The sequence below is a fragment of the Aedes albopictus genome, chromosome 3 (genome assembly GCF_035046485.1).
Source record: "Aedes albopictus strain Foshan chromosome 3, AalbF5, whole genome shotgun sequence".
Classification (NCBI taxonomy): Eukaryota; Metazoa; Arthropoda; class Insecta; order Diptera; family Culicidae; genus Aedes; species Aedes albopictus.
The window spans coordinates 22,908,375-22,936,329 of NC_085138.1; the positions used below are offsets into that span (position 1 = coordinate 22,908,375).

At 37.2% G+C, this 27,955-nt stretch overlaps 1 protein-coding gene across 5 annotated transcripts in view; it reads left to right on the forward strand.

Annotated features, from left to right (window-relative positions):
• LOC109418342 (phosphorylase b kinase gamma catalytic chain, skeletal muscle/heart isoform) overlaps positions 1-27,955 on the forward strand; it is a 164,795-nt gene that overhangs the window by 24,805 nt on the left and 112,035 nt on the right. For all 5 annotated transcript variants that reach the window (XR_009999401.1, XM_029865177.2, XM_029865184.2 and 2 more), the window contains exons 2-7: positions 5,781-5,950; positions 6,065-6,197; positions 15,327-15,478; positions 15,909-15,999; positions 16,211-16,347; positions 22,861-22,958. Coding sequence is in view for 4 of the 5 variants with exons in the window: in XM_029865177.2 (XP_029721037.1) it covers positions 5,781-5,950; positions 6,065-6,197; positions 15,327-15,478; positions 15,909-15,999; positions 16,211-16,347; positions 22,861-22,958 (781 nt within the window). In the remaining variant the exon portion in view is untranslated. The remainder of the gene's footprint in view (positions 1-5,780; positions 5,951-6,064; positions 6,198-15,326; positions 15,479-15,908; positions 16,000-16,210; positions 16,348-22,860; positions 22,959-27,955) is intronic.

Here is a 27,955-nt window from a genome sequence, read left to right on the forward strand (position 1 = left end):
TTTTTAGAGGAATCCCTGGAGGAGTTCCTGATAGAACTTCTGGCGCTCTTCCTTAAGAAATTTCTGATAGAATTCCCGGAGGAGTTTTTGCGGAATTTCTGAAGAAATTCATGGATGAATCCTCGGAGTAATTCATGGGGGAATTTTTCGAGGAATTCTAGGAGGAACTCCTGGAAGAATTCCGTTAAAAAATCATCTCGGATTATCTGGAGGAATGATCAGGATCGAGGATCAATTCTTAGAGAAATCCCTAGAAGGAATATTGTAGGAATTCTGACAGTCATTCCTAAAAGAAAATTTCAGGAGGAATATCTGGAGGAAATATGGGAGTATTTACCAGAGGAATTATTTGAGGAATTTCTGTTGAAATATATGAGGCTTCCTGGAAAATTAATGAAGGAATTCCTGTAGGAATTTCTAGCGTTATTATTCGAGAAATTTCTGAAGGAATTTTTAGAGGAATTTGTTGAGAAATTTAAGAAGGATTTTTTGAAATAATTCATGGATTCAGGAATTCCTGAAGAAATTCGTTGAGAATTTCCTGGATAATTTTCTGAAGGAACTCCTGGAGGGATTTCTCGAGGAATTCCAGAAACTACTTTAGAACTTTCTGGGGGATTCCGTGGAGCAATTCCTAGAGGAATCCCTGGAAGAAATATTGGGGGAATTCTGGCAGACATTCCTAGAGGATTTTTCCTCAAAGAAAGAAGTTTCAGGAGGAATTCCAGGAGGTAATTTTGGAAGAATTCCTGGAGTATTTACTGGAGGAATTCCTGTAGGAATTATTTGAGGAATTCCTGGAGAAATATTTGAGACTTCTTGGAGGAATTTCTGAAGGAATTATTGGTAAATTTTTTGGAGGAATTCCTGGAGAAATCATGCACGAATCTTTGGAGAATTCCTGGAGGATTCTCTGTAGACTGCAACAAGGATTCCGATCAAAATGTTCTATCTAGGAATTCTGACATTCTCCAATTCTAGCATCACTTATTGTCCAGGATCAAAATTCTTTCACAACGACAATATTTTTTTTTCTATAATTGATAATTTTCTCGATATTCTCCATTGTATTTGATACGTTTATAAAATTTTATAAGAGTCGAGATAATGACTTCATATTAAAGTTTCGTAATGCCTTGAAATCATCAGCCTTCTCCAGAATCCCAATATGAAGTACTTGGCGATGTTAGCACCACAACATGTTGAAACCCCTACTTTGGAATTCATATTGCGTGTAACACCATAATTCTATTTTGCACCATGATCATACATATATTGCACCATTATTATGGTGCCCCCCCTAAACAAGAACCCTGCGCACGCTAGTGTTGTATCACTGCCAACAATTAGTGGAAGGCCTTTTGAAGTGCAGTATGCGATGACTTGTTTGAAAGCATCCGTAGGGGATGGTTCATCATGCGGTAAATACATCGAACAATAGACGTATTTCCTGTAGAGGTTTCCAACAGATACATCAATTGTGATTGCACATACATCTCTGGTGGTTAGTTCAGAGATGAGTGTAGCAACTATTGCGTTGTTGACAAGCACACATGCTTGAGGCATGACACGCGCGTTTGCCATTTCATGTTTAATGAAAGTAGCAAACACCGGGTTCACAAGGTTTCCTACAAGGTTGTTAATCGATAAATTATCGTTATCGCCGATAACGATAATTGTGTTCAACGTTATCGCTCACTGCGATGATGATAAATTATCGCAGGATTTATCGTCGTTCGATAATTCAACGATAGTTAACTGAAGTTAACTTTGGGAGTTTTGATCATAGCAATCTTGGTCGAAAACATTTGACATCTGTAAGGCTACTTGAATAAGTGCTTGGACGAGTTGGGGTTCAATCGGAAATTCTGCCAGGGATTTTATCGGGCATTTCGTGTCATTCTGTCAAGAATCCACCACGGATTCCATCGGGAATCTTGCCAGGCATTTCAACAAAATGTCCTCAGGAACTTCTTCGGGAATTTTAACGATGATTCCCTTCGAAAATCCCATCAGAATCACTGGTGGAATTGAGTATTTCGCCAGGAATTCCATCGCGAAATTTGCAAGAATTTCTCGCATTTCATCGGAAGTTCTACCAGGGACCCTAACGATTTCTCTAACGGTTCCATAAGGAATTTTCCCAGAGGTTTCATCTGGAATTCCTAAAAGCATTTATCTTCGAAGACTTCATCGGCTCCCTTGCCGGCTCCTGTTAGTCACAGTATTGAACAAAAGATATTTCTTCCAGACGATTACATTTTGACTAAACCATGTAGACCAAAACTTGGCCAGCTCAGACCCTCCCCCTCGTTGACTTTTGTCCATGCAAACATTTTAAAATTTGTATGGAGCGTAGACTTCGGCTAGAACACCCAACCACCCCCCGCTCTCCCTGGTTAATGAACGGTCACCATGTAACAGATTGTGATGCGGAATAATTTCCTTAAGGTTATGACTTAAAAAAATTGATTCACCATGTTCATACATAAGTCATGTACACGGACGGGAACATTTGTTGACTGAAGTAAAAAAAAATCATCACTCCAACGATTTCTTTATTTGACATTTAACAGTTAACTCGATAATTTTCGATAAATTATCGAAGACACGATAACGATAACGATAATGTTTTTATCGTTAACGACGGTTTATCGAAAAACTGTCAACGAGGTCATAGTTGGCGTTAAATTATCGGCGATAATTTATCGATTAACAACCTTGGTCCTAGATAGAAATTCCCCTTGTTATTCTTAGCCAATTGAGTCAATCGCTACCGACACTACACAGCTATCTAGGCTGATCGAGAAAAGTGTTTCTTTTGGGACTTCCCCAGAAGATCTTCCCGGGATTTCTCCCAGACTTTCTACAGGAGTTGGATTCCCACTAGAGCTTCTCGTAAGATATCAATGAATTTTCTGCAGTAGTTTATTCCGTGATTTCGTTCGATGTTTCATTTGCAATTTCTTCAAGAAATTTGCGTAAATTTTCTTCTAATATGTCTTCCTGGATTTTCACATGAGTTTCAGGCGCGCCGCCTAGTGGTGGAATTTTGAAACATACGGCCCATCATCCGTAAGTTCTTAACTAGCCAAACAATTTTGCCGAAGACACCATATCTCTAAGTAATCGGGATCGTGAAAAACATGGTATAAAACATTTATCAGTGTTATGTCTGTCTATGAAAGAAATCACAGACAAAAACATAAAACTAGCGAAATTTCCATACATTATATCTCAGCACTCTGGTTACTTAAAGAGTTGGTGTGTTTGGCAATGTTGTTAAGCTGGTCAAGGACTTACTGGTGATGTGCCGTTTGAAGCAAAGTTCCACCGCTAGGCGGCGCCAGAGAACTAACAAACCTTGTATTCCATATATCTCAGGATCCTGATGACATGGAAACATGATGTCTTCAGTATAGTTGATCGGTAAATTAAGGGCTCTCAGTTGATTAGTCGATTAGTTCGAGATTCTGCCACTAGGCAGTGCTAATTGCAAAGAAGCAAAAGCTTAAAGCCTTTAATAATTTTCTAAAAAAATATACAACAAGCTGTAACTTTTTATAAATTGCACCACTTCTCAAATTTTAACTGCTGATTATTCAACTAGTTAGCTATTAATGGTACGTATTTGGGCATGGTTGGATAACTTTACATGAAGGTAGAGCGCTTCTAATAAAATAATTCATATTAGAGTGCTGTTTGTTAATGTGCTATATCTCAGTATTGAGTGCACCAAATGAAATGATGTTTTTGGCATTTATGACCAATATATTGGTCTTTGGAATACATTTAACTCGACTTAAATATGTTAAAAGAAAATAAAATACAGCTTAATGAATACTCTCTGAGAAATTCCAATCATTTGCAATTGTGTAACTGGTCATTGAACTACAAATCCTTGAACAATTTTGCTGAAGAAATCAACTTTCGATAAGAGATATGATCATATGTTCAGAGTCCTGAGATATATGAAATACAAAAAAAATGTTTGCTCTCTTGCGCTACCTCGTCCCTGAAACCCCCTAGAACGATCAGAAACCCCCCTGAAACCTCCTCAGGCCCAGTAGAACACCAGTATACCCTAAAATGCCCATGGAACCTCCTGAAACGCCTAGAGCCTGAGTATCCTTCCATCCTCCCAGAATTGTCTCCTTGATTATTTATTGTTATTATTGATAATTGGATTTACGGATTTTTTTTAATTATCGCGGTTTTGATTTACGCGGATTTTCGAATTGACGCGGTACGTATCCCCCGCCTAAAAAAACCCTGACTGTATATCAGAAGGGGTTTCCTGGGGGTTGCAGGAAGCTTTCAAGGGGTATGTTTCAGAAAAGAATCAACAAGGCTTTTCAGGGAATTCCAAGAGGGTTCCGATGGGATTTCCGTTGAATTGAGGTGCCGCATGTAATCCTCTAGAACGCCATTGCAACCTGAGACTCCCTAAAACATCCCTGAAATACCCATTCAAACCTTCCGGAACTCCTTGAAACGACCCTGGAGCTATTCTGAAAACGCTTGAAACCCTTTGGAGCGTCATTGATCCTTCTTTTGATCTTTATTATAAAGAATGTTTTCTCAAGGCTAGTTCATCCCAGGTCTAAACCATTCTGAATCTCTGGAAAACTTCTTGAGCGTCCTGAATCCCCCGAAACACATCTGGAACGCTCTGAAACTCCCTGGAACACTCTTTAAACCTCTTCAAAACACCTTGGAACGCCCCTGAAACTTCTTGGAAAACATCGGAAACCCCTTTGAAATCCCCATAATCTTGAAACCCGCTGAAACACCCTTGGAAACTGAAATTCCTTAAAATCGCCTGGAACGCCCTTAAAACTCCTTGCAAACTAATGGAACTTCCTTGAAACCTGGAACACCCTTAAAACCCCCGTATAACATCACTCCAACTTCGGGACCGTCACCGAAATCTCCCTGAAACTCCTTGGGGGGCTCATGAACTTCCTGGGATACCTACATGAAATGCCACTGAAATCATCTGGACAAACCTTGAAACTGCGAAAAAGTGTAGAATTACCATTAAGCTCTTGAAAATCCCTGAAACACCTATGAAATCCCCTAATCCCCCTGAACCCCCTGAAAAGCAACTGAAACCCGCTGGAACACCACCGAAGCTCCTAGAACAACCCTAGAACGCCTCTGATACTCCTTTGAATTCCCTGAGGATATTTATAACCCTGGAACGGCTGTCAAACTTCATGAAAACACCTGGAACGCCCCTGAAACACCCTGGAAACCCTTGAAACATCTATCACACCCATGGAACTTATCTGGAACGCTCCTGAAACCACCTGAGATCATTTGGAATACCTCTGAAACGCCCCAGAAATCTAAAAATACTGGTGATCATGCTAACAGTTTAGGCGATGTCACTTCCATCAGTTATTCTTAAAACAGCATCTCGAATTGCACGTCTGCTAGTGCAATAATTGGGAGTTTAGATTTATAGGATTGATGCCTGTCTGAACATTATAATCGCAGTGTGTCCAACATTTTGACCGTATTTTCTCGTTCACACCCTCCTTTGTCGTCCAATTTCCGCACAGCCGGATGGCAAAAGTCTACTAAACTAGAAGCGGCAGCGCAATATGATTCACCTTCTGAGCACTAAATTTTCAACCTTTGTTCGTTCCACGCTCACTCTGGTCGGCTTCTTCAACGACGCTGATCATCACTTGGTCCTCCGTCACCATCGCGTCCACAACAACGCAACGACGCAACGACCCGACCCACATCCGCGTCCATATCCACCAAAACAGAGGCATCAGTTCAACCGTGCGGCGCTGCATCGAGAAGGAAACGGGCAAGGAGTTTGCGGCGAAAATCATCGATCTCGGTGCGATCGAATCGGGCGATTCCAATCACATGCTGGAAGCGACCCGCCAGGAGATTCAAATCCTGCGGCAAGTGATGGGTCACAAGTACATCAGTAAGTATAGAGATGACGAAATTGCACGACCCCAGTGGTGCAATCTACTAATGGATATGGATATAATGACTAACGTGAATTTTCGTGTTTTTTTTCTGTTTTTACTCCCAACAGTTGAACTTCAGGATGTGTTCGAGTCGGACGCTTTCATTTTTCTGGTGTTCGAGTTGTGCCGGCAGGGCGAGCTGTTTGACTATCTGACCTCGGTGGTGACGCTGTCCGAGAAGAAGTCACGCTATATTATGAGGTGAGTACTGAGTTGAGTCCGAGTGTGGTGTGGCGCGGGTGGATTGGGTTACAGAACTATCAACGCCAACGGGTTGGGTGTTGGGACACGTGAGTTGAGTGCGTGTTTGCTGGAGCGTGATCGTAGTCACGTACATGACCACGCAAACTGCACAGTGGAAGAAAAGGAGATCAAATTCTCGTAGGTTGGATGAATGATGAAACTGAAAGTAAGCATGCCGTTGCAGGCGTGGAAAATGATCTTTTATTATTTCCCGTGCTGCACGCATCTGGCTCTGCCGCCAGTCGATCAGATTTTTTTTCAATTTAACATTTATACTGATCTGTAATGTGTTAGATTTTTCTTTCTTTTATGAATCAGTGATTATTAATTATACGATGTGAAATACATATTTATTGGTAATTCTTATAGCATTATTATTTAGTTTCGCTATTTCAATAATTTTAGCGCCAAACAAATGACAAAAGATGGGGGAAGATATTTTTTTTATGTTCTAGGTCATCCAAACTATTATCAAGTTTAGAATACAAAATTTTTAGTGACTAGAAGTTGGAGAAATCAAATCGAAATGGATGAAAAACACCAAGCTGGTCAAGAAATGTGGTCTTCACATTGCGACCGGCCTACTACTGATTTATGGAAACAAACACTTTAATACGCATTAGATTTATGTTTCCTTACTTAACTCTAACCTAAAAAATTGCAAACTATTGACTAACTAAGGAGAATTCAAATATAAACATTTCGTGAATTATTTCATGTTTCTTATATTTTGGAAACTTGTAATATTTTGTCCATATTTTTTACGATTTTAACCACAGTGCAATAAGTAGGGTATTGTACCATTTGGGCAGGTGTACCTATTTTGGGCACTTGTCGCTATAACTAAATCAATTTCAAACCGATTGATTTGAATTTTTGTACAGAGTTAGATACTGTACGTGCCTAACTCTATACAAAATTTCAAATCAATCGGTTTGAAATCGACTTAGTTATAGCTGCAAGTGCCCAAAATAGGTAAACCTGCCCAAATGGTACAAGACCCTAATATTGGGTCTCATTCGAAAACAACCGAAGCTTAGACATTTTCAGTAAATTTTATAATAAAATATACCTATATCTCGGAAACGGTACACAGATAAAAAAATGAGATTTACAAGTCATGTGAACTTCAGTTTAGTCATGTAAACTTAGTGTTATGATGGTTTACATGATACATCATGTTAATTTGTGTTATATATCATGTAAACACACAGAGTCATGCTGAATTACATGACATATAATGGAAGTTTACATGATATTTTATGACTTTTACATGATATGTCATGTAAACTTCTGTGATATCCCACGCTCTAATTATGTGCATCATATGTCACAGAGTTTTACACTCTTTTTTCGATCTGTGTAGCATTTAGCAAAACTTTGCCGAAACCTTTCTATTGCAAATCATGCGTGTTTTCATTAAATCGGACGAAAACCATTTTTAGCACATTAACTTTCAAAAATCCGACATTTTCAAATAAATATAACTTTTTTGTCCATCTTGACCCATAGTGCAATAAATATGTTCGTTATAGCATATCAAAAAAATATCTAAAAAAACTTTTTTGAGATAATTGATTTTTAGGTTTTATTTTTTAAACATTAATTCAGCTTACGTTTTCCATATGGTCGGCGTTAAGTCAGAGTGGACTACGCGATTTTTGTGCAGGTAAAGATAATCAAAGGAATTCGATAACTCTGAACTTTTCGACGATATTTTGATACAGATAACATAACATACATAACAGAGTATTTAATAGAATTTCAGAAAATAATGCCCTAGATTTGATATTCCAAGTGCTTGCAGGACATTTTCCCAAAATCATTTAAAAACAGATGGTTCGGTCTGACTTAACGCCGACCACATGAGACTATGAACTGTCTAATATATTGTCGATGACAATTCATATCTGAGATATATTTTGTTTGAAAACTTCATTGATTTTCACTAAAACAACCACAATTTTGAATTTTGGGTCGCCATCTTTGATTTTGTGCTGCCAACATGGATTTTTAGTTGCCATATTGAACTAGAAACATTTTCCTTATATCAAATATACCTATATTGCATGGCTTTAGAGTCTAAATCTTATCAAAACAGCCGCTTTTGTGTATTTTGGGACGCCATCTTGGATTTTAGGCCGCCATATTGAAATTGGGCCGACATCGTGGGTGTTTTGATCTCTATTGATGAACTCCGCAAAAAAATCGTCGATTAAAATCGACGTAATTTGATGGGTCGCATAATAAGGTTTGCTTCAGTTCTATTCATGACCAGCTCTACCGGTGCTCTACGGATCACTAAAATGATCGTAACTCCGGAAAGCCTGGGCCGATTTAACCATAAACCATTTCAAATAGCGAACAATGTGGTAAAATTCCGGTTCGATTCGTGCTAAAATCCGTAAAATCGGCCAATGGGAAGTGCCTTAAAAGTGAGTGAACTTTTTTGCGCACAGACATACATACATACACACATACAGACATCATCTCAATTTGTCGAACTGAGTTGATTGATGTGAGTTGATTCTTCGAGCTTTCCATCGAAAAATTGTTTTTGGGGTGGACGACGTATAGCCTTTCCAGTACAGTTAGTGTACGAGAGAGACAAATAGACTAGAGATGTAAGAATGTTTCAGGGGAGGGGGTACTTTTCAAGGATGTTTCAGAGGCGTTTTCCGGGGCTTTTGAAGGTCATAGGTGCATTACATGGGGTCTGAGGGGGTACCCAAGTAACACACTTGTCACCGAAGAGTCACGGCGGCGTAGGTTTTTGTTGCGCAGAAGTCACTGTGACTTATTTCTAACAAATAAACACTTACTTGCTAGAAGTAAGTCACAGTGACTTCTGCGCAACAAAAACCTGCGCCGCCGTGACTCTTCGGTGACAAGTGTGTTACTTGGGTATTTGGGGGTTTCGGAGGCATTTCAGGAAGTTTCAAAGGTTTTTCGGCAAGTTTCAGATACGTTACAGAGGCGTCACAAAGGCGATAAATTGGCATTACATAGGTGTTTTCAGGAGGTTCTTAGGAATTCATGCGCGTTACATCTGAACGATTTTATGAGGGTTTCAGATTCATTGAAAAACCTCCCTGAAACGTCTTGTAACTCCTTGAACGCCCCTAAAAGACCCCTGAAACATCGTAAAATTCCTTGAAACCCTTTTAAACGGCTCTGAACATCCTGTAACCCCTTGAAACGCCCCTAAAAGTCCCCTGAAACACCCTGGAACCCCCAAAAACTCATCTTAAACCATCCTGAAACGCCCTGTAACCCCTTGAAACGCTCTGAAACGCCCCTTAAAGCCCCCCTGAAACATTCTAGAACCCCCAGAAGCCCCTGAAACCTCCTTAAGCGCTTCTAAATCCTCCCTGAAACGTCCTTCAACCCTTTCGAACGCCCTTAGAACTGCTCTGAAACCTTCTTGACACGTCCTGAAACGCCCCTAAAAGCCCCCGGAACCTCCTGAAATCACCTGAATCACCAAAAACGCCTCTGGAATCCCCTGAAATCCCCTCAAACGCCTCTGAAACCTCATAGTTCTTTTCATTTAATTTCTCTTAGACATGAATCCAGCAAAGTTGTACAGAATATAATTTTAAGAAAACTTACCGAACAAACTTTTATTCTTAATGCTAAATTTTTGGAGATATGGGTATTTTCCTCGCAATTTTCAAATGACCAAGAAATGAACCCATAGATATGGGTGTTTTTTGTGAACTTTTTCCAGACATTTTTTTTAGATTTTTCAAATTTTTAACAACGTTCCTCCGGAAAATTCATCTGACGATTCCTCCAAAAAGTGCTTGTGGGAATTTCTTCATGATTTTCAACTGGGGATTACTTCAGGAATTACTCCAGAAACTCAGCATAAAGTTTTATCCAGAAATTCCATCCGAATACTCCTCCTAAAAGTACTTCTGGGGACTCCTCCAGAAACTTCATCTGTCGATCACTTTAGGGTAAATAGTGAAAATTCCTTAAGATGCCTTCTTAGGATTCCTCAAGGAGGTTCATCTGAGGATTTCTCCAAGGATTTCATCTGTTGATTATTCTTGGAATTCTTTCTGAGAAGGTTTATCCAGGAACTTTTGTAGAAGTTCATTCAACGATCCCACATAAGTTTAATCTGGATTTCCCCTGAAAATTCCTTCTGGGAATTAATCCAATATTTCGATCTAGGGTTTCTTCCAAGAACTCCTGGAAGATTTATAAAAAAAGCACCAGAAAATTCCCAAAAGAAACTTTTAGAATGAACTTTAGGTGGAGTCCCCTAAGGGACTTTTGAAGGATTTGTGGCAGCATCTCCTTGAGTTTTCCTAGAAGAAAGTCCTGAAAGATTTTCAGAACGGGCTTGGTGGTCTAGTGGCTACCGTTTCTGATTCGTATACAGAAGGTTCTGGGTTCAATCCCTGACCCATTTTCTCCCATTTCGTATCTTTCTATGTACTTTCTCCGTTCTCTCTACATATACAACTTATGTACATTCGTTCTAGCTATCGCTAGAATGCCACTCCTGTTGAAATTCTAGGAACTTTAGAGGAAATGCATGAAATTACTCCTGGATAAATTCTGAAACAAAAACTTCTTCCCAGCAGAATCATATGAGGCTATCTAAGGGTATACCACACAAATTCTTGAAGGAATTCTTAGGAGAAACATTCAAGTAATTTTGGAGGAAGTCCCAGAGATTTTATGGAAATCTCAAAAGACATTATTTAAAGGTACCCCAGAAGAAACTCCTCAAATTTGGTAATCAGTATTACGCTTAAAGTAAAGAATCGCAAAAGCATCAGCATGTAAGCATTTATACTACTATGCACAAGCCTACCATCTCTGTATACAGCCATGAATAACAGGCTAAATGTTACCAATAGTTTTTACGGTTGCCTTTTAGTGATATTCTAATCTAAATTGCGAAGAAGATCGTGGGGCGAGGTGGACATTCAATTCAGGTTGGCTTTCGCCTCCGCAGAATTGTTACCTGTTCTGTGGTGAAGTTGGTCAACGCACTCTGTCTTTTGAATTGGGGGACGTGGGTTCAAATCTCACCAGAACTACGTGGATTTTTTTTCGCAAATTTCATTTTCAGTTTGTTCATTTTTCAGCACTATTGTGCATATGAACTTCAGGTTTTACGTATGTATCATACTACTATTTGTTATACGCAGCATTGGGATTTTGTAACAGAAAAAAATACAGAGATCAATTACCAATCCTTTAAAAAGTCTACCAGTTGCTTGTCGCAAATTTCCTTAAATTTCGAAGTCCATCAAACATTTTCGAAAGCAAATGTTATCTACATCATAGGTTCCCAAACTTTTCGGGTGCGCGACCCCCTTTTGCCAGCAGACGTACTTTTCGCGACCCACTATAATAATTCCCTCACTTGTTGTCTGTTACAGTAAAATATTCAACTGTCCCTCGCGACCCCCTGGATGAAGGCTGGCGACCCCCCTGGGGGGTCGCGACCCACAGTTTGGGAAACTATGATCTACATGATATTTGTATGACTCAAGGAAATGAGTTCTCCTTGCAAAAAAAAGTAAAATAAATTTGATCGAAAAACAAATATTTGCGTAGCGCAGACCTTCGAAATAAAATAAAAATATGTTAAGTACAGGGGATGGCCAAAATGTTTGGGATAGGCTACTTTTTTTCTTTCACAAAAATGTTCAACATGCTGCAACTTTTCATAGAGTGCATAAAAAATTCTCAAATTTTGACTGTTTGTTCACCTATTATATGTGCATGATTGGTACAAATTTGAGCTCGATTGGTTAATCTTTCGCGAAGTTAGAACCGTTCTGGTAAAACACTATTTTTTAGACAACTAATTTTTGAACTGTCATATCTCGGAAACCAGTGAACCGAATTGAATGACATTTTTACCGTTTATCAACAATATATTGATACTTGATACGACGCTATAAAATGTAATATTTTCTCACGATGAATAAAGTTATACTGGTTTGACATTTTGATCCATATAGAGGAAAATAAGTCAAATTTACAATATCATACAAAAATTACTAAATGTGTTATTCTTTCATTCCAAATAGGCTCTAATATATCTTATCAGAGATATCTTCAGAACAGAAGCACAAAATCCTTGGATATCAACACTAAAATTTAATGACATTGATTTAAAAAATACATTTTTTCGAGAATGATCCCAAAAGTTTCAATCCATGATAACTTTTTTCAACGTTGAAAAAGTACCTATGTTTTAATGACATGAGAAGCATCAATGTATTCGAAGATCAATGTATTGCTGATAAACGTTCAAATGTTCATTAAATTCGGTTCACTGGTTTCCGAGATATGACAGTCCAAAAATAAGTTGTCTAAAAAATAGTGTTATACGAGAACGATTCTAGCTTCGCGAAATATTAACCAATCGAGCTCAAAATTGTACCAATGATGCACATATAGTAGGTAAACACTAAACAAACAGTCAAAATTTGTGAATTTTTGACGCACTCTATGAAAAGTTACAGCGTTTTAAAAATTTTTGTGAGAGAAAAAAAGTTGCCTATCGCAAACATTTTGGCCACCCCCTGTAATTTCAAACAGAATCTGTCGAAAATGAATACAAGAAGCATACTTATTTCAAACATAGTTTCTGTTCATTTCTAATCACAGCTTCTTAGTGCTAAATAATTTCATATTTGTTACCTGAACAAATTGACAATATGTTTGTTTTTATCGCAATGTGTATTTCCAGATACGGTCTTTAAAGAACGAATAAACTTTTGTAAACAAAGCCTTTTCTCGATGATTCCTTGTAATTCAGCACTTTTCATGGTAATTAAAGGGATTTTTTTTATTATCGTACAAATTGGGCCGAAGGGTCTCAGATTTTCATGAATTTTTTTCCACAGGCAGGGCTTATGGAAGTATGAACAAAAAAAGAAATTGAAAAAAAAATCAGGGTCGCCTATTTTTCCGGAAAACTCAGGTGGATTATTTTTGTTTTCCCCTGACACTACTTTGAAAAATCATAAATCAAGAACGAAGAATCGTAGAAACAAAGTTTTTTTTAGAAAATGATATAAAATTTTCTCAGAAATCCAGAAAGAAATATGAACTGAAAAAGTTTTCCACTAAATTTTCCTCGGTTGAGAAAATTCGTAAAGAAAAGCCAAAAAAAAACTATGCCCGAACTCGTGGAAAATTCTCAAATAAATATTTTTGAGTATGTTATTTTATAATCTTTAGTTGCTGAAATTATTGGAATGCACTTTTTTTCTTTCCTGAGTTATGGCCAATTTTGTTGAAAAATGTCCAAATGTGCCATATTAGATCTTTCTTTGAAAAAGCATAACTCAAGAACGAAGCATCGTAGAAACAAAGTTTTTTAATAAAAATGAAAGCAAATTTTCTCAGAAAGCCAAAAAAAATATAAAGTGGTAAATGTTATCCACAAAAGTTTTCACCGTTGAGAAAATTGATAAAGAAAAGCAGTATGCCCGAATTAGCACAAAATTTAAAAAAAAATATTTTTGAGAAGGTGATTTTATAAACTGTGATTGCAACATTTTTTGGAATGCACTTTTTTTCCTGAGTTATGGCCAATCTTGTGAAAAATGAAAATGTAAGCTTTTATTATATGGTAATTTATCACAAAATTCACATAATTTAAAAAACGAAACAAAAAGTCCATTCCATAAATTTCAGCGATCAAAGTTTATGACATTTTCTTCTCTAAAATATTTTTTTGAGAATTTTCCACGAGTTCAGGCATTGTTTTTTTGGCTTTTCTTTATGAATTTTCTCAACGGCAGAAAATTTTGTGGAAAACTTTTTCCACTTTACACTGAAGTTTTTTTTTACGCGGTTTTTTTTACGCGGTACCGCGTAAAAAAAAACCGCGTTATTTCAAAAAACGTCGTAAAAAAACCGCGTTATTTCAAAACCCGTCGTAAAAAAAAACCGAGTTTTTTCAAAAACACGCGCAAAATAGTCAGGATTACATCTAACGTAACTTGATTTTTTTACTTTTTTTACGACGCTTTTTTGAAATAACGCGGTTTTTTTTACGACGGTTTTTGAAATAACGCGGTTTTTTTTTACGACGTTTTTTGAAATAACGCGGTTTTTTTTACGCGGGACCATTACCGTCGTAAAAAAAACTTCAGTGTATTTGTGTTTTTTGGATTTCTTGAGAAATTTTTCTTTCATTTTCATTAAAATAAAACTTTGTTTTTACGATGCCTCGTTCTTGAATTATGATTTTTCAAAAAAGGCTTATATGGCACATTTGGACATTTTTCAACAAAATTGGCCAAAACTCAATCTCGAAAAAAGTGCATTTCAAGAATTTCAGCGATTTTAAGCTTATGAAATAACCTTCCCAAAAATATTTATTTTTAAATTTTCCACGAGTTCGGGCATAGTTTCTCCGGCTTTTCTTTACAAATTTTCTCAACTGTAGAAAATTTTATGAATTTTTTCCAGTTATTTTTTTTTATTTCTGAGAAAATTTGCGCTCATTTTATAAAAAAAACTTTGTTGCTACGATGCTTTGTTCTTGAGTAATGATTTTTCAAAGTAAGTAGTGTCAGGAGAAAACAAAAAGTTTCCGCATGAGTTTTCCGGAAAAATAGGCGACTCTGATTTTTTTCATTTTTTTTGTTGATATATCCATGAGCCCTGCCTGTGGAAAAAGTTTCATGAAAATCTGAGATTCTTCGGCCCAAACCCGTATGGTAATAAAAAAAAAATCCCTTAAAGGCATGCAATACATAAAAAAAATATTTCCACGTTAATTGCAGATTCGATCCTTCACAATTCAGTGCGCTGGAATTAGTTTTACTGTTTTCTTTTTTCTACCATTTGATCTCCTTTTCACCCACCGTGCAACCGGATTTGATCGGGTGGTGGCGCGCAATATAACCCCAATCAAAAATCGGTGAAGTGGATCGGAATTTAGCGTGTGCGCACGCGGATCATTGGATCACCTTGAAATAGAACGGAGAAGGATCGCGCAATTGCCCAAATAACGCGCTCAAATTGAATGTGGAATGCAGACCACAGTAATTACCGTCAATTTACCACCAACCATACTTATAACTATGCTTGCAGGCAAATCTTCGAAGGTGTGGACTACATTCACTCGAAGAACATCGTACACCGTGATTTGAAACCGGAGAACATCCTGCTGGATGACTGTCTGAATGTGAAGATTACCGATTTCGGCTTTGCACGGAAGCTGAAGGAAGGCGAGAAGCTGTTCGGTGAGTTCTTGTGGTCAACAGACCAATGACCAATGACCATATAATAACACAACAATTACATTATATTATATTGCTTTAATTGGATGATTCTACTAATAATAATCCTTTTACAATGCAGTACATTCTATTACTACAATACGTATTGTGATCTTTATTGCAGTACACTACCAAATAAAACAATAAAACTACTATACAATACATGGTTGTATCATGATACAACCATATAGAGATGATGAATAACGTCGTAATATAATTAAACCAGTATTCGTTTATTTGTGTAATGATACATTCCAAGTAATAGACTTCACTGTTAAAAATCACCATATGAGTTATTGTTGACAGTAGAATGTACTGTTATGTTATAGTTTGTTTATGGTTCTGGACGAAAACATCCTTCAATCGTTTTATTCTTATCAATTTTCTTCAACAGATTTGTGCGGCACGCCTGGTTACTTAGCCCCGGAAACGCTCAAGTGTAACATGTTCGAAGATGCACCCGGCTACTCCAAGGAAGTAGACATGTAAGTATGATCGCTTTTCGAGTGAGATCGTTCACTCGCCATGTACGTTACCTATGTACCTATCCATGTCGTCGTTTTTAACGACGACGACGACCAAGAATCAACGGGTCGCCTAAAGTGGAGTTTCTATTCTGTTCTGTTTCGTTTTTTGTTTTGGTTCTTTGGTTGGATTTCCTCGCGCACTCGCTCATGTACACACAATAACAAACAGTTGGGCGTGTGGCGTTATCATGTTCACACTGCTGGTCGGCTGTCCCCCGTTCTGGCATCGGAAGCAGATGGTCATGCTGCGGAACATCATGGAGGGCAAATACAGTTTCACCTCGCCCGAGTGGGCCGACATTTCAGGTGAGTTTACGCGATCAGAATCAGATAATTAGATCCCGGGCAGATAAGAATTACAAAACAATTGCAAGTTTTACCATTCAAAAAGAATTACTTAATGGTAAAATTTTCGATTGGTTTGTTTGAAATAAGTGACAAAAGGGCAAAAATAATAACTGACATTGTTCTATGAAATAACTAAAGAATGTCATATTTTGACATTACAATGGCAAACCAAGAACAAAAAAAAATTAAGGTTGAGAATTGCAAAATATACCATTATTGAGTTATTGAAAACAGAATAATATCAAAATTAGTTATTCGCCTGTTAACAAAAACATATTAAAAGTTACCATTAGAATAACCCAATTACAATTTTACAATGATAGCAAGTTTTGCTCTTTGTGTGTCATCCTGAGCTATTCATAAAAATCTTAAGAATTGCAAATTCAGATATGATCACAAAATATGTTATTCTTTAGTTATTGGTTTGTTATTCACCTCTACCCGGGATTATACCAACATTAGATCAGTTACAGTTAAAAACAATAGAAGCTTCGAAAACAAAAATTTAGGACAAATTAGTTCAAAAATCACCCACTATTTGGCGGTAGTGTTCTTAGGAGCTTCCAGTTTAGTCTAAACTCGTATATCAAGCGTTATGGACCACTTAGAAGAATACTGTCTTCGGCAAAGTTGCTCAGAATACTATTTGCTCACTATGTGCTGCTACTGTTCTTAGAAGCTAAACGCTTGATATAATCTTTGTGTATCTCGCGTTCTGAACCATACCGTATGTTACTATGTTTGTGAAAGCTACTCAAAACGTTTTACATAAAAAGAACAATTTAATTCAAAATTCGCTCACAACGTGGCGCTTGTATTCTTTCGAGCTGTTAGTTTGAAGTAAGCGTCAAGTATGTTCTCTGAAGTTTCTTTGGATTTTCTTTCAGTAATTATTTTGGAAATCCGTGCAGCAATTCCTTTGTGAATTGTTAAGTCATTTTTTTCTGAATCCTTTCTGCATTATTTTCAATAACTTTTTTCTTGGAAAGTTTTTAGGAAACTGTCTCAGCTATTGCGTCAAAAATTTAGTTTGCAATTTCTTTGGTAAAAAAAACATTCAAGATTGTTTTTGGTACTCCGCTAACATTATTTTGAAATTCTGCGTAAATTTTTTGAGAAATTTTGAGGCAATTTCTTCGGAAACTTCAATTTTACTAGCAAATTATTCGGCAATGGTGTTTTCAACTTTTTATAAAGTTTTTCTACAGAAAGTTCTTTGAAACTTTCACCTGAAACTTCTATTTGTTTTTTTGACACTTGTTTGGAAAATCCGTTGGTAATTATTTTGGAAATGTCTTTGCCTACTCCTTCTGGAATTGATTGGGTATTTCATTTGGCATTTCATTTGGAATTTTTTTCGGCGAATTTCCTGTGCGTTGCCCTGTGAAAATGTTTCGAATTACCTGAAGTGGAATTTCTTCGGAAAATCCTTTCAGCAGTTTTGACGGATTTTATCTAAAAATTTCTTTAATGTTATTTTTGGGGTTTTCTTGGGCAATAGTTTTGAAAACTATTTCGACAATTTCTTTGGAATTTTGTTAGATAGCTTTTTTTGAAAATTTCTCGGCAATGATAGGGAAAATGAATATGAGTTATTGTTTTTGAAAATAACTACAGCATTACCGTGGGCTTCGTGACCGAGCGGTTAGTGTTGTCAGCCTTTAAGGCGTACAGCCTTTGCCTGAAGACGGTGTGTAGGGTGTTTTTTATTTTATTTTTTAGGCAATTGCTTTGCAAAGTTGCCTAAGGGACTGAATTCCTGAAAGAAATTCCTAGGGGATTTCCTTTAGCAATTTCTTTGATACTTTCACCGGCAATCCCATTGGTAATTTACCTGTCAATCACTTTTGTAATTCTTTTGATAGTTGGCTTCGAAATTCATTCGCAAAGTACTCTAAAAATTCCTTAGCCAATTCTTTTCTAATTTTTTGAAAATTCCCCCGGTAATTCCTGTGGATATTCTACTGGCAGAATTCCGTCTGTTATTACTTTGAAAGTTCTCTTAGAGACTCTCTAATTTATTGAAAAAAAAAGGAATGGCCGAAGAAAATATTAAAGAAATTACCTAAGGAGTTTCCAAAAATTAAGGTGATTGCCAGAGAAGTGTACAATAAATTGCCGAACATTTTCACGAAGTAATTCTCAAAATGGTTTGAACCGAAATAGCTGAAGGCACCCTAAAGGAATAACCGAAGGATTTTCCAAATAAATTGCTACAAAAATTACCTAAAGGAATACCGAAGTAATTTCCGAAATAGTTTTCAAAAGAGTTGCTGAAGCAATTCCCAAAAAGAATACCGAGTAAGTTGCTGACAGTACTTGCAATAAAAATCCAAAGGAAATTGCCTGAAGAAACCTCAAAGCAATTGCTCGAACAACTCCAAAGGAATATTCTATGTAATTTCCAATTGAATTGTCTAATAAATTACCAAAGGAATGCTCATTTCTCAAATCATTTTTTATTTCTCCCTTTTTACTACCGTGAGGTCACCATTTACCGCTCAAGCTCCATTCACCGCTCGTTTTATACGATTTGAATATAAATCGTATGAAGCGAGCGGTGAGTTGAGCATGAGCTGTGAATGGTGATCTCACGGTACTCTCTTCTAACACTTTCCTGCTCATTTCACACTCATCGCTGATTCTTCTCACTTTCAATACTTTCTCTTAAAATTCCTTACAACTCACTTCTTTATTTTAATTGCTTCTCCCTCCACATTTTACACTGCTCTGCACTCCTCACTGCTCACTCTTCATTGCGCCCTCTTCATTCCATTTTACTTACTTCACACTCCTCAAGTTTCTCTTTTCACTGATTGTTCCTTACTACTCACTCTTAATGGCTCATTGCTCATTTGTCGCTTCTTACTGCTTCATCCTCATCGTTCCTAATCATTTACTTATCATTCCTCACTGCTTACTTCAGACTCTTTACTGCACATTTCTCACTCACTTCACTATTCAATGCTCACTGCTTACTTCTCTTTCATACCTCTTCCACACTGTTCACTGCTCCCTCTTCATTACAAACATCTTATTCTTCACTTCTTACTCCTCTCTACTTTACCTACTCATTCCTTACAGTTCACTTCTGACTCTTCACTGCTCACTCATCACATATATCTTTTAATTTATCTCTTCTCACTCTTCACTGCTCACTACTCACTATGCATTTCTTATTGCTTTACACTCCTTACTGCTCATTCTCGACTGCTCACTTTTTACTCCTAATTCCTCACTGCTTACTTCTCATTCCTCGTATTTCTAAGTCCTCGCAACTTAAGTCACGGTCGCCATATAGAGTATATAGTATGTCAAAATGAATTTCTATTTGTATGTCTTACGCTTATACCACTTCGAAGTTGCTGAACCGATTGGCGTGAACATTTGTATGCAGAAGTTTTTTTTTTGCGGTCGAGAAAGTTTCTCGAGACCTCTCTGGAAGAGGGTAATGGAACATTCCCACCGAATTTTCACGATGAATCACAGTCACAGCATTCCAAGGCCACTTCTATCCAGCATAAGAAACCAACTTTTTCCTTTGGGTTTGACATTCTGTTCTGCAAAAATGCTTCCAGTCGTAATTTTGTTCTTCCTTTTGCCCGAGGCTTCTCCCTGCTTTCGCAGATTGGCCATACACAAAACAAAACCACAAAATAAAAACGAAAGCTCCGAAATCAAAACCGCGGCAATACTTGCGCGATGATCGCTGTACAGTGTACACTAAGAGCAGTGGATGTCCAGGATTGGTCCAGAAAAAAATTGTGCATAAACCACGGAAGGAATTCCAGAATGAATTACAAGAATTGCATGAGTAATCTTGGAGGCATCTCGAAACTCTTGAGAAATTTCGGATGGAATTTTGAGGAAACCCAGGAACTCCTAAAGTAATCTTAGAAGGTTTTCCACAATAAGTTCAGGAAAAAATCTTTGGAAGAATCCCGGGTGTACTTCCTGGAGGAATCCTATCAAGATCTCGTGAAGAAATCCCAGACAAAAGCTCTTTAGAAACCTCAGAAGAAATTCCTGATAGAACCCCAGAAGAAATTCCGGACGAATCCTGTTCCATAGGTCAAACACGGGACTTCGCAGGCAGCTCAGAGGGGCCCCAGGAGCGCTTCAATGTGGATCCAGGGGGTTTCAGAGTCATTTAAAGGAATTCCAGTGCATTTTAGGGTCGTTTAAGCGTGTCTTAGAAATTTTCAGGTCGTTTTGGAGGGTGTATCTCAGAGGATTTCAGGGGCATTTGAATGTATTTCAGGGAGTCATTAGAAGCGTTTCAAGGGGTCAGTATGTTGAGTGTTTTCAGGAGTGTTTCAAGGAGTCTTAGAAGCTTTGAGGGGCGTTTAGGGGGCTCTCAGGAGTTTTCTTGGGCTTTTCCGGTGGTTACAAGGGTGCTCCACGGAGTTCCAGGGAGTTATTCAAGAGGTGTTATGAGAGTTTCTGGGAGTTTCAGGGATGTTTTAGAAGGCTTTAGGAACGTGAAGGTTTTAGAGGCGTTTCAGAGGGTTTTATGAGGTTTTAAGATGTTTCAGGGTGTTTCAGGAAGTTTGGGGGACTTCAAGGACGTTACAGAGGACTTGAAGAGGTTTTCAGGCGCACATCAGGGAGCTGTAGGGGTTTTAGGGATATTTTTGGGAGATTCAGAGTGTTGTTATATGAGGCTCTGGAACTCCCTGAATCCCTCTGAAATGCCGCTAAATCCCTTGCAACGCCCCTGATAGGGCTTTAAGCCCCCTAAAATATGTTTAAACCCTTATGAAACCTGCTTAGAATGCCCATGAAAGACACTCCCAAACTCTTTGAAACCACCTATAGCCCTCCCTTATTCCTGTGAAGACTCTTCTAAATGCCCCTGAAACCCTGTGGAAGCCGCTTCCTTAGGCTCCCTGAAACATGTGGAAACCCCTTTGATTCCCACTCAAATCTCCAGTCCTTGACAATTTGTAGTTTCATCTCCGATCTGAGATATCATTTTTTTAAATTTGGATTGTCAGTGTTGCCAGTTACTGAAATACTTTATTATCACAATATGGAACAATGGTTGATATTTGACTTTCACTTTGAGGTCAATATTCGAATTGGAACGGAACGAAACAAAAATATGGATAAGTTTTTGGCTTGATGGCAGTGTTGCCATACATAGCGAAACGTTGGATTTGTAATGGAACTAAATCCAAAACAAGCAATCTTTTGTGGTCAATTGTTGTTATTAATATATATTCTACCGCAGAAGGGTGTCCATCTTCTTCTTTTTTCGTTTCCTCTGGGATAGAGCGTACTTCTCTGCTTAGTATTCTTCAAGGACTTCCACAGTTACCAACTGAGAGCTTCCTCTGCCAATGACCATTTTGCAATCGTGTAGCAGACACGAAGTCACAGGAAGGTATTCTACGCTCAAGAAAGTCTGGGAAATTTACGGAAGTTCTTGGCCCGACCGGGAATCAAACCCTTCACCCTCATCATGGGCATGCTGAGAATACCCACGCCTTAACAGCTGTGACAGTATATTGCATTCTTGCATTCTCTAACTTTTTGATTATGTAAGATTCACAACATTTTTACGCAAGTTTGAATTTCGACCGTATAAAAGCAGACGTAAAATGAGACGTAAAAAGAGATTTTACCCCAGGAACATTTCGAAGACCATCCAGTCCTTTAGAGAATAATTCAGCAGCTGGCAACGCTGCCAAAATACGATGTTATAATGCAAAGTATTTAAGATTTAGGCGAAACAGAAATTGAAAAAAAAAACAATTATTAAAATTTTTCCTGAAGGTTATTCTTAAGCAGCTTTTGTCACGGTCGCCATGTAGAGCATACATGATATCCCAAGCAGAAAAAAATATTTTATAAAGCTCTTGAAGAGTTACTTAATTCCTGTCATTTAGTAGTGTAAATCTAATTGAGCTACACATTTATACTCGAGACAAGTTGATTACAAAAATATCGTTAAACCTTAAGGGGCCTTCCAGTGACATTCTGTAGATGTAATGGTTTTGCAGTTCTCTTCTCCAAGAGCTCTTCAAGTGTGCCATTAAACGTAATAGCCCAAGTATCTTTTTCAGTCAAATAGACTAGAAAAGGTTCTTAAAACCACCATAAAACCAAAATAAAAATATTAGGTTTTAGGACTGCCCCCAAAATATCTACAGGACTATTTGGTTATCATAATGTTCCTTGGAAGAGTTATCGGTTTCTGTTTGTTATACAAATAAAACACTCTTGATACCCCCAATAGCACATGAGGTAGTTTATCGATGTTAAAGTGATTCAGAGCCATTATAAAACTGAACGATGTTATTTGTGAGTTTGTGGTTAGAATTTTTTTTTCCTACAGGTACAGGTCCATGATGATACATAGTCACTTTTTTTTTTAAATTATTCGTCAAAAATTAATAGAATAAACAGCTTTTTCAGTCCTGTTCTAATCGCAAACTTTCATCCCCTACCTCTTTTTTTTCCACACAGAGGACCCCAAGGACCTGATCCGCAAGTGTCTGGTGGTGGACCCCAGCAAGCGCATCACCGTAACCGAGGCCTTGAAGCATCCGTTCTTCAACACAGTAGTAAGTAGCGCCTGGAAACCGTCGCCCACTGTCCCTTCCACCATTCTTCTTCAACTTCTTCTGGATAGCAGACGTCTTTTCGTCGTCGTTTTTTCGGCCAATAATCTCATCATCGCCCAGGCGTCATTTATACATATCTGCTCCTATTGCAGCCAGCACACACACACTTAGATATTACACTAACTTGTTTCGTTCAGTGTAAGCGTTTTAGCACTCTTTCTCCAACCCCAATTGCTGCAATGTTTTCTGGATTGTTGCTGTTTAGCTCTATAATCTCCTACAGATCAGCATCCCCTTTCTGTTATATCTTTCTTTTTATTTTCTAAATGATTCTTTTTCTGTTCATTTTTCGATTTTGTACATATCATTTTTACAAATCTCTTAGGTCTTAGGGGTTTTCACTTCTGCCTCAAAGTTTTATTCGCTTTCGTTTTAAGGATGTTATTTTCAAGTTGTATCTAACCAAGTAACATTGTTTAGGCCAAATGGATTAGAAAAAGTCCGTACGACTCTCATAAAACCAAACTAAACGTATAATGGTTTTATTGCGGTTCTCAAAGCCTCCCCAAAATAATTTGATCTTTAAAATATTGCTTGGATAGCTACCAGTTCTGATAGATTGGTAGATTTCGTTCCTGTTTCTAGCTGTTCTCTTCTAGATTATTTCACTTTTCTCAAGTTTATCTTCATTATGGTTCATCAATCATCTGTTTTACATGATTGACTAGAAGTTGGTCAAAGTGTTTACTATTCATCTGGAACAGTCGGTGATCGAAAATATTTGAATTCGTATATTTTAGAAATATTGATACTTAGACTGCCATTTTTCGAAGGTGTTTTTTTTTCTCTTCGATTCTCAAATCCTAAAACTAATGAATAATTGTACAAATATATAAATAATTTGAAAATCGATCACATTTTCTCTCACTGACTGTTGATATCTTTATCACACTACCACCATCACCTAGCATTCCTTTTCTACCCTACTACTTTACTTTCGCTTCCGGTCTATCACATGATATCTCTTCTGATTGCGGGAAACCCCACAATGGTTTCTAAGGTCGATGTGTTTGTTTTGGTAGTTATCATCTGTTCTGGGCCATTATTTACCATTTAGTTATTAGAGTAGCTATAGAAGGAAGAGCGCCGTTTTGCAATGTGAGATTGATGCAGTGCAGTGGTGGCAACAGATAAACAAATGATGAGATGGCAGTGTTTGTCACATGAGTAGACGTCTTCGTCGTCGGAAACTGTAAGAAGCCCGGATTATTTACGAGGAGAATATCGCAAAACCTCCCTCACAGACAACAGTAAACAACTTGACCAACGAGAACATCCGATCACGGGATGCGCACCGCTAAGATGAAGACAAAAGAATGCGAATATCAAAACGAGATTTGCGTGGGTGGTCGATCCGGTAGAGGACGAACAGGGCCTGACCGGACGCACAGTGGGATGAATTCTGGAAAAAAGGTATTTAGTGTGGTAGCTTGATGTTTTGGGATGAGTTTCATCTTTTTTCAAACACTCTTTGAGAATGTAGAAAATCCTTTTTCATATACTGTCAAAATCGAAAGACGTTTATATAAACACTGTAGATGAAGACACTACGATAAAATAATTCTGTGTATGCCTAATTTATTTAAAGATAGAAAATACAAGATTGGACAATTCGTCGCATTTTTTCCAGAAATTACTTCCAAGCAACTTTCGTCACGGTCGCCATGTACAGTATACATAAATAAGAAGATTTCATGACAATGACGTTGAATGTTAATGAAAAGTTTAGCAGCTGGCAACACTGTGTTAAAATACATTTAGAACCCATTGATTCTTTGTATTTTGGTTCTAGAAATTGCTTTTGCCACGGTCGCCATGTACAGCATACATATGAAGATTTCGTGATTTTAGTTCGGCAAAGGCGCTGCTGTAACCCACAGGGGTATTAGAGGTTTGATTATTGTTAAAAGAGACTTAGGCTTACAGTTTTTAGTACAGAACATCTAGAATTGCAGACAGTATCAACTAGTTGTAGCATTATTTTATACATTAACTCATTACATCACACTCAGACTCAGTAACACTCTACTAAATCACATACGAAACATTTGCAGAATACTACTTGATTCTTTTTCTACTAAAAGTTTTTTAAATATTCAAAATAGTGTCTTCAACATATTTATTTTTGAAAATTTTAATTTTTAGAATTCTACTTTTCTTAAATTTCTAAAAATGAAAAATGACGATAAAGAACAGATTTTTTCATCTTTGTCAAAGTTTCTCCATAAACGTGGTGTAGAAAGTTTCCATAAACGTGCTTCGATTTTGACCATACATGTTTTTTGTCTCCTAATATACGTTTTCAAGCAGTAAAGACGATACGCCTTTAAACCTACTTAAAATGTGATGAAACTCTTCAGGAAGCATCAAACAGCCATACTCAAAAGTTTTGTCCATTTTTTCCTAAATTTATCCCACTGTGCTAGGCCGACGACAATTTCTCCCTATGACGCGATGTCGCGCCAAAATAACCGTGAAGAGAAGTGGGTGATAAAATTCGCATTTATTCCCTCTCTCAAATTGCGCTGATCGAGAATCCAGATTTGGGCGGTTGAAGATTTCGCGTGCGCGTGAGGTGTGCTAATTATAGTTCTGAAGCATCTCGCCGAGTAGATGTTGTTCTTCTGAGTGACAGACAGCTGACCGACCGGCGTGGCGGAGCGTCCACGTCGGTGTGGGCTAACGTGAGAATTCTGGTTTGCTGGATGAGGTCGTGTTTTTTTGGGCGGTAACCTTGAATCGATTTTTATGAATGGATTTTTGCGTTGAGGCAGTCGAATTAGTACACAACTTGCGGAATGCTGAAGTGCTGATTCATTGTGTTTTTTAACTTAGCCTGGGGTGAAATGTTGGTCAGTTGATCTTTCTGATTTGTATATGGACCACTCATTTGAAACAGATACGCTCATGACGCAGGAAAGATTTTAGTACATATTGTTCTAAAATCCAACATTTTTGAATCAATGCCTTTTGAAAATGCTTCGACAACTCTTTTGATAATTGATTCAGCTAATCTTTCAGAGAAATTTTTGAAAATTTCTTTGAGAACCCATTCTAAATTTTCTATGATTTTTTCCGATACTGTTTTTTAGGAATTATCAGCCAATTATTTTCAACTTTTCTTCGGAATTTCTTCAGGCCTCCCTTTTAGATTTTTTAGGAAATTTTGTAAATTAATATGGTAGTTTCTTTGAGAATTCATTCAGCATATTTTTCTGATTTCTTTCGACAATTTTTTTTAATACTTATTTGATAAATACTTTGGAATTTTTTTTCGACAACTCCTTCTTTAGCAATTCTTTTGAAAATCATTCAGGCAATTCCTTCGACATTTTTATGCGCTTCGACATTTTCTTTGACAATTCTTCAAAATCAATTTGGAAATTACTTCAAAAATATGTTTGGCAACTTTTTTGGGAAAATTATTTGACAATTTTCTTGAAAAATCCAATGATTTGTTTCGACAACTTCTTAAGAAATTTCTCCGGTAATTCTCTTCGAAAATTATATGTAATTTATCTAGCAATATCTTTGGAGTTTCTTTCGTTCAGTAATTATCTTGGAAATCATTCGGAAATTCCATCAAAAATTTTTCCGAAAATTTCTGTATTATTTCCAGTGGTAATTTATTTGAGAATTCCTTCAGTAATGTCTTTGTGAATTCCTTCAACAATTTTGGAGTCCTTTTGGAGTTTCTTCGCCAACTTCGTTGGAAATTCCATCCGGATTTTTTTGGGAAATGATTCGGGAATTTCTCTAAGATTTCTTTCGGTAATTGCATTGAGGTACCTTTGGCAATTTCTTTGGGAATTTCTCTTGCAAATCCCTTTGTTTTTAAAAATTTCTTTGGTAATTATACTGTAATTTATTTTTAAAATTTTAGAATTCCTTAAACAATACCTGATGGAAAATTTCATAGCCTTACTATACGGAATTCTGAAAGGAATATTCAAAGGAATGACTGAAAAATAAAAAAACTTGAAAAATACGGACATATTGATGAAGTAATTTACAAAGGGACTGCCAAAAAATACCAAAGTGTTTGCTAAAGAAATTACCAAAGGGACCGCCAGCGAAAATTTCAAAGAAATTGTTGGAGGAAATTTCAGAAGAATGATAAGATTTTCTTCGGAAATTTTGTTCAAAATTGTCTTTGAGAATTCTTTAGGCAATTCCTTTGAAAATTTGTTTGGCAACCATTTCGGGAAAAATCTTTTGAATTTGCTTAATAAATTATTATGTAATTCCAGTGGATTTCTTCGCAACTTCTTCGATAATTCTCTCTACAAATGCTTTTTGTTTTTGGGGTAATTCTCTGCAGTTTTTAATTATTTACTTCTGCATTTTTCTTTGAAATTTTTCATCGATGCTTCTTTCAATAACACCTTCGTTCTGTAATTATTTTGGAAATTTATTCGGTAATTCCTTTGAAAATGTGTCCGAAAATTTCTGTATAATTTCCATCGGCATTTGCTTGGTAATACCTTCTGTAATGCCTTTAAGAATTCCCTAGAATTCTTCCGACAATTTCTTTCCATTTGTTTCTGCCCTTCCGTCAACAAATTCATTGGGAATTTCTCTGACAACGTCTTTGGAATTTCTTTTGCCAATTCCTATGGGAAATTCGCCGACGAGTGCTTTAAAAATGCCATCGAAAATTCCTTCGTGAAATGATTGGGCAATTCCATTAGGATTTCTTTCAGTTATTCCTTTGGGATGCCTTTGGCATTTTTTTTTTCAAATTTATCTTGCCTTTGTTTTTGGAGATTTCTTCGGTAATTTCTTTTAGATTTGGGGCTGTCCATAAACCACGTGGTCATTTTTTTGGGACTTTTCAACCCACCCCCCCCCCCCCCGCGTGGTCATTAGTCCATACAAAATTTTTTATTTGTCCATACAAAATGATCATTGGCCGAACCCCCCCCCCCCTCATGACC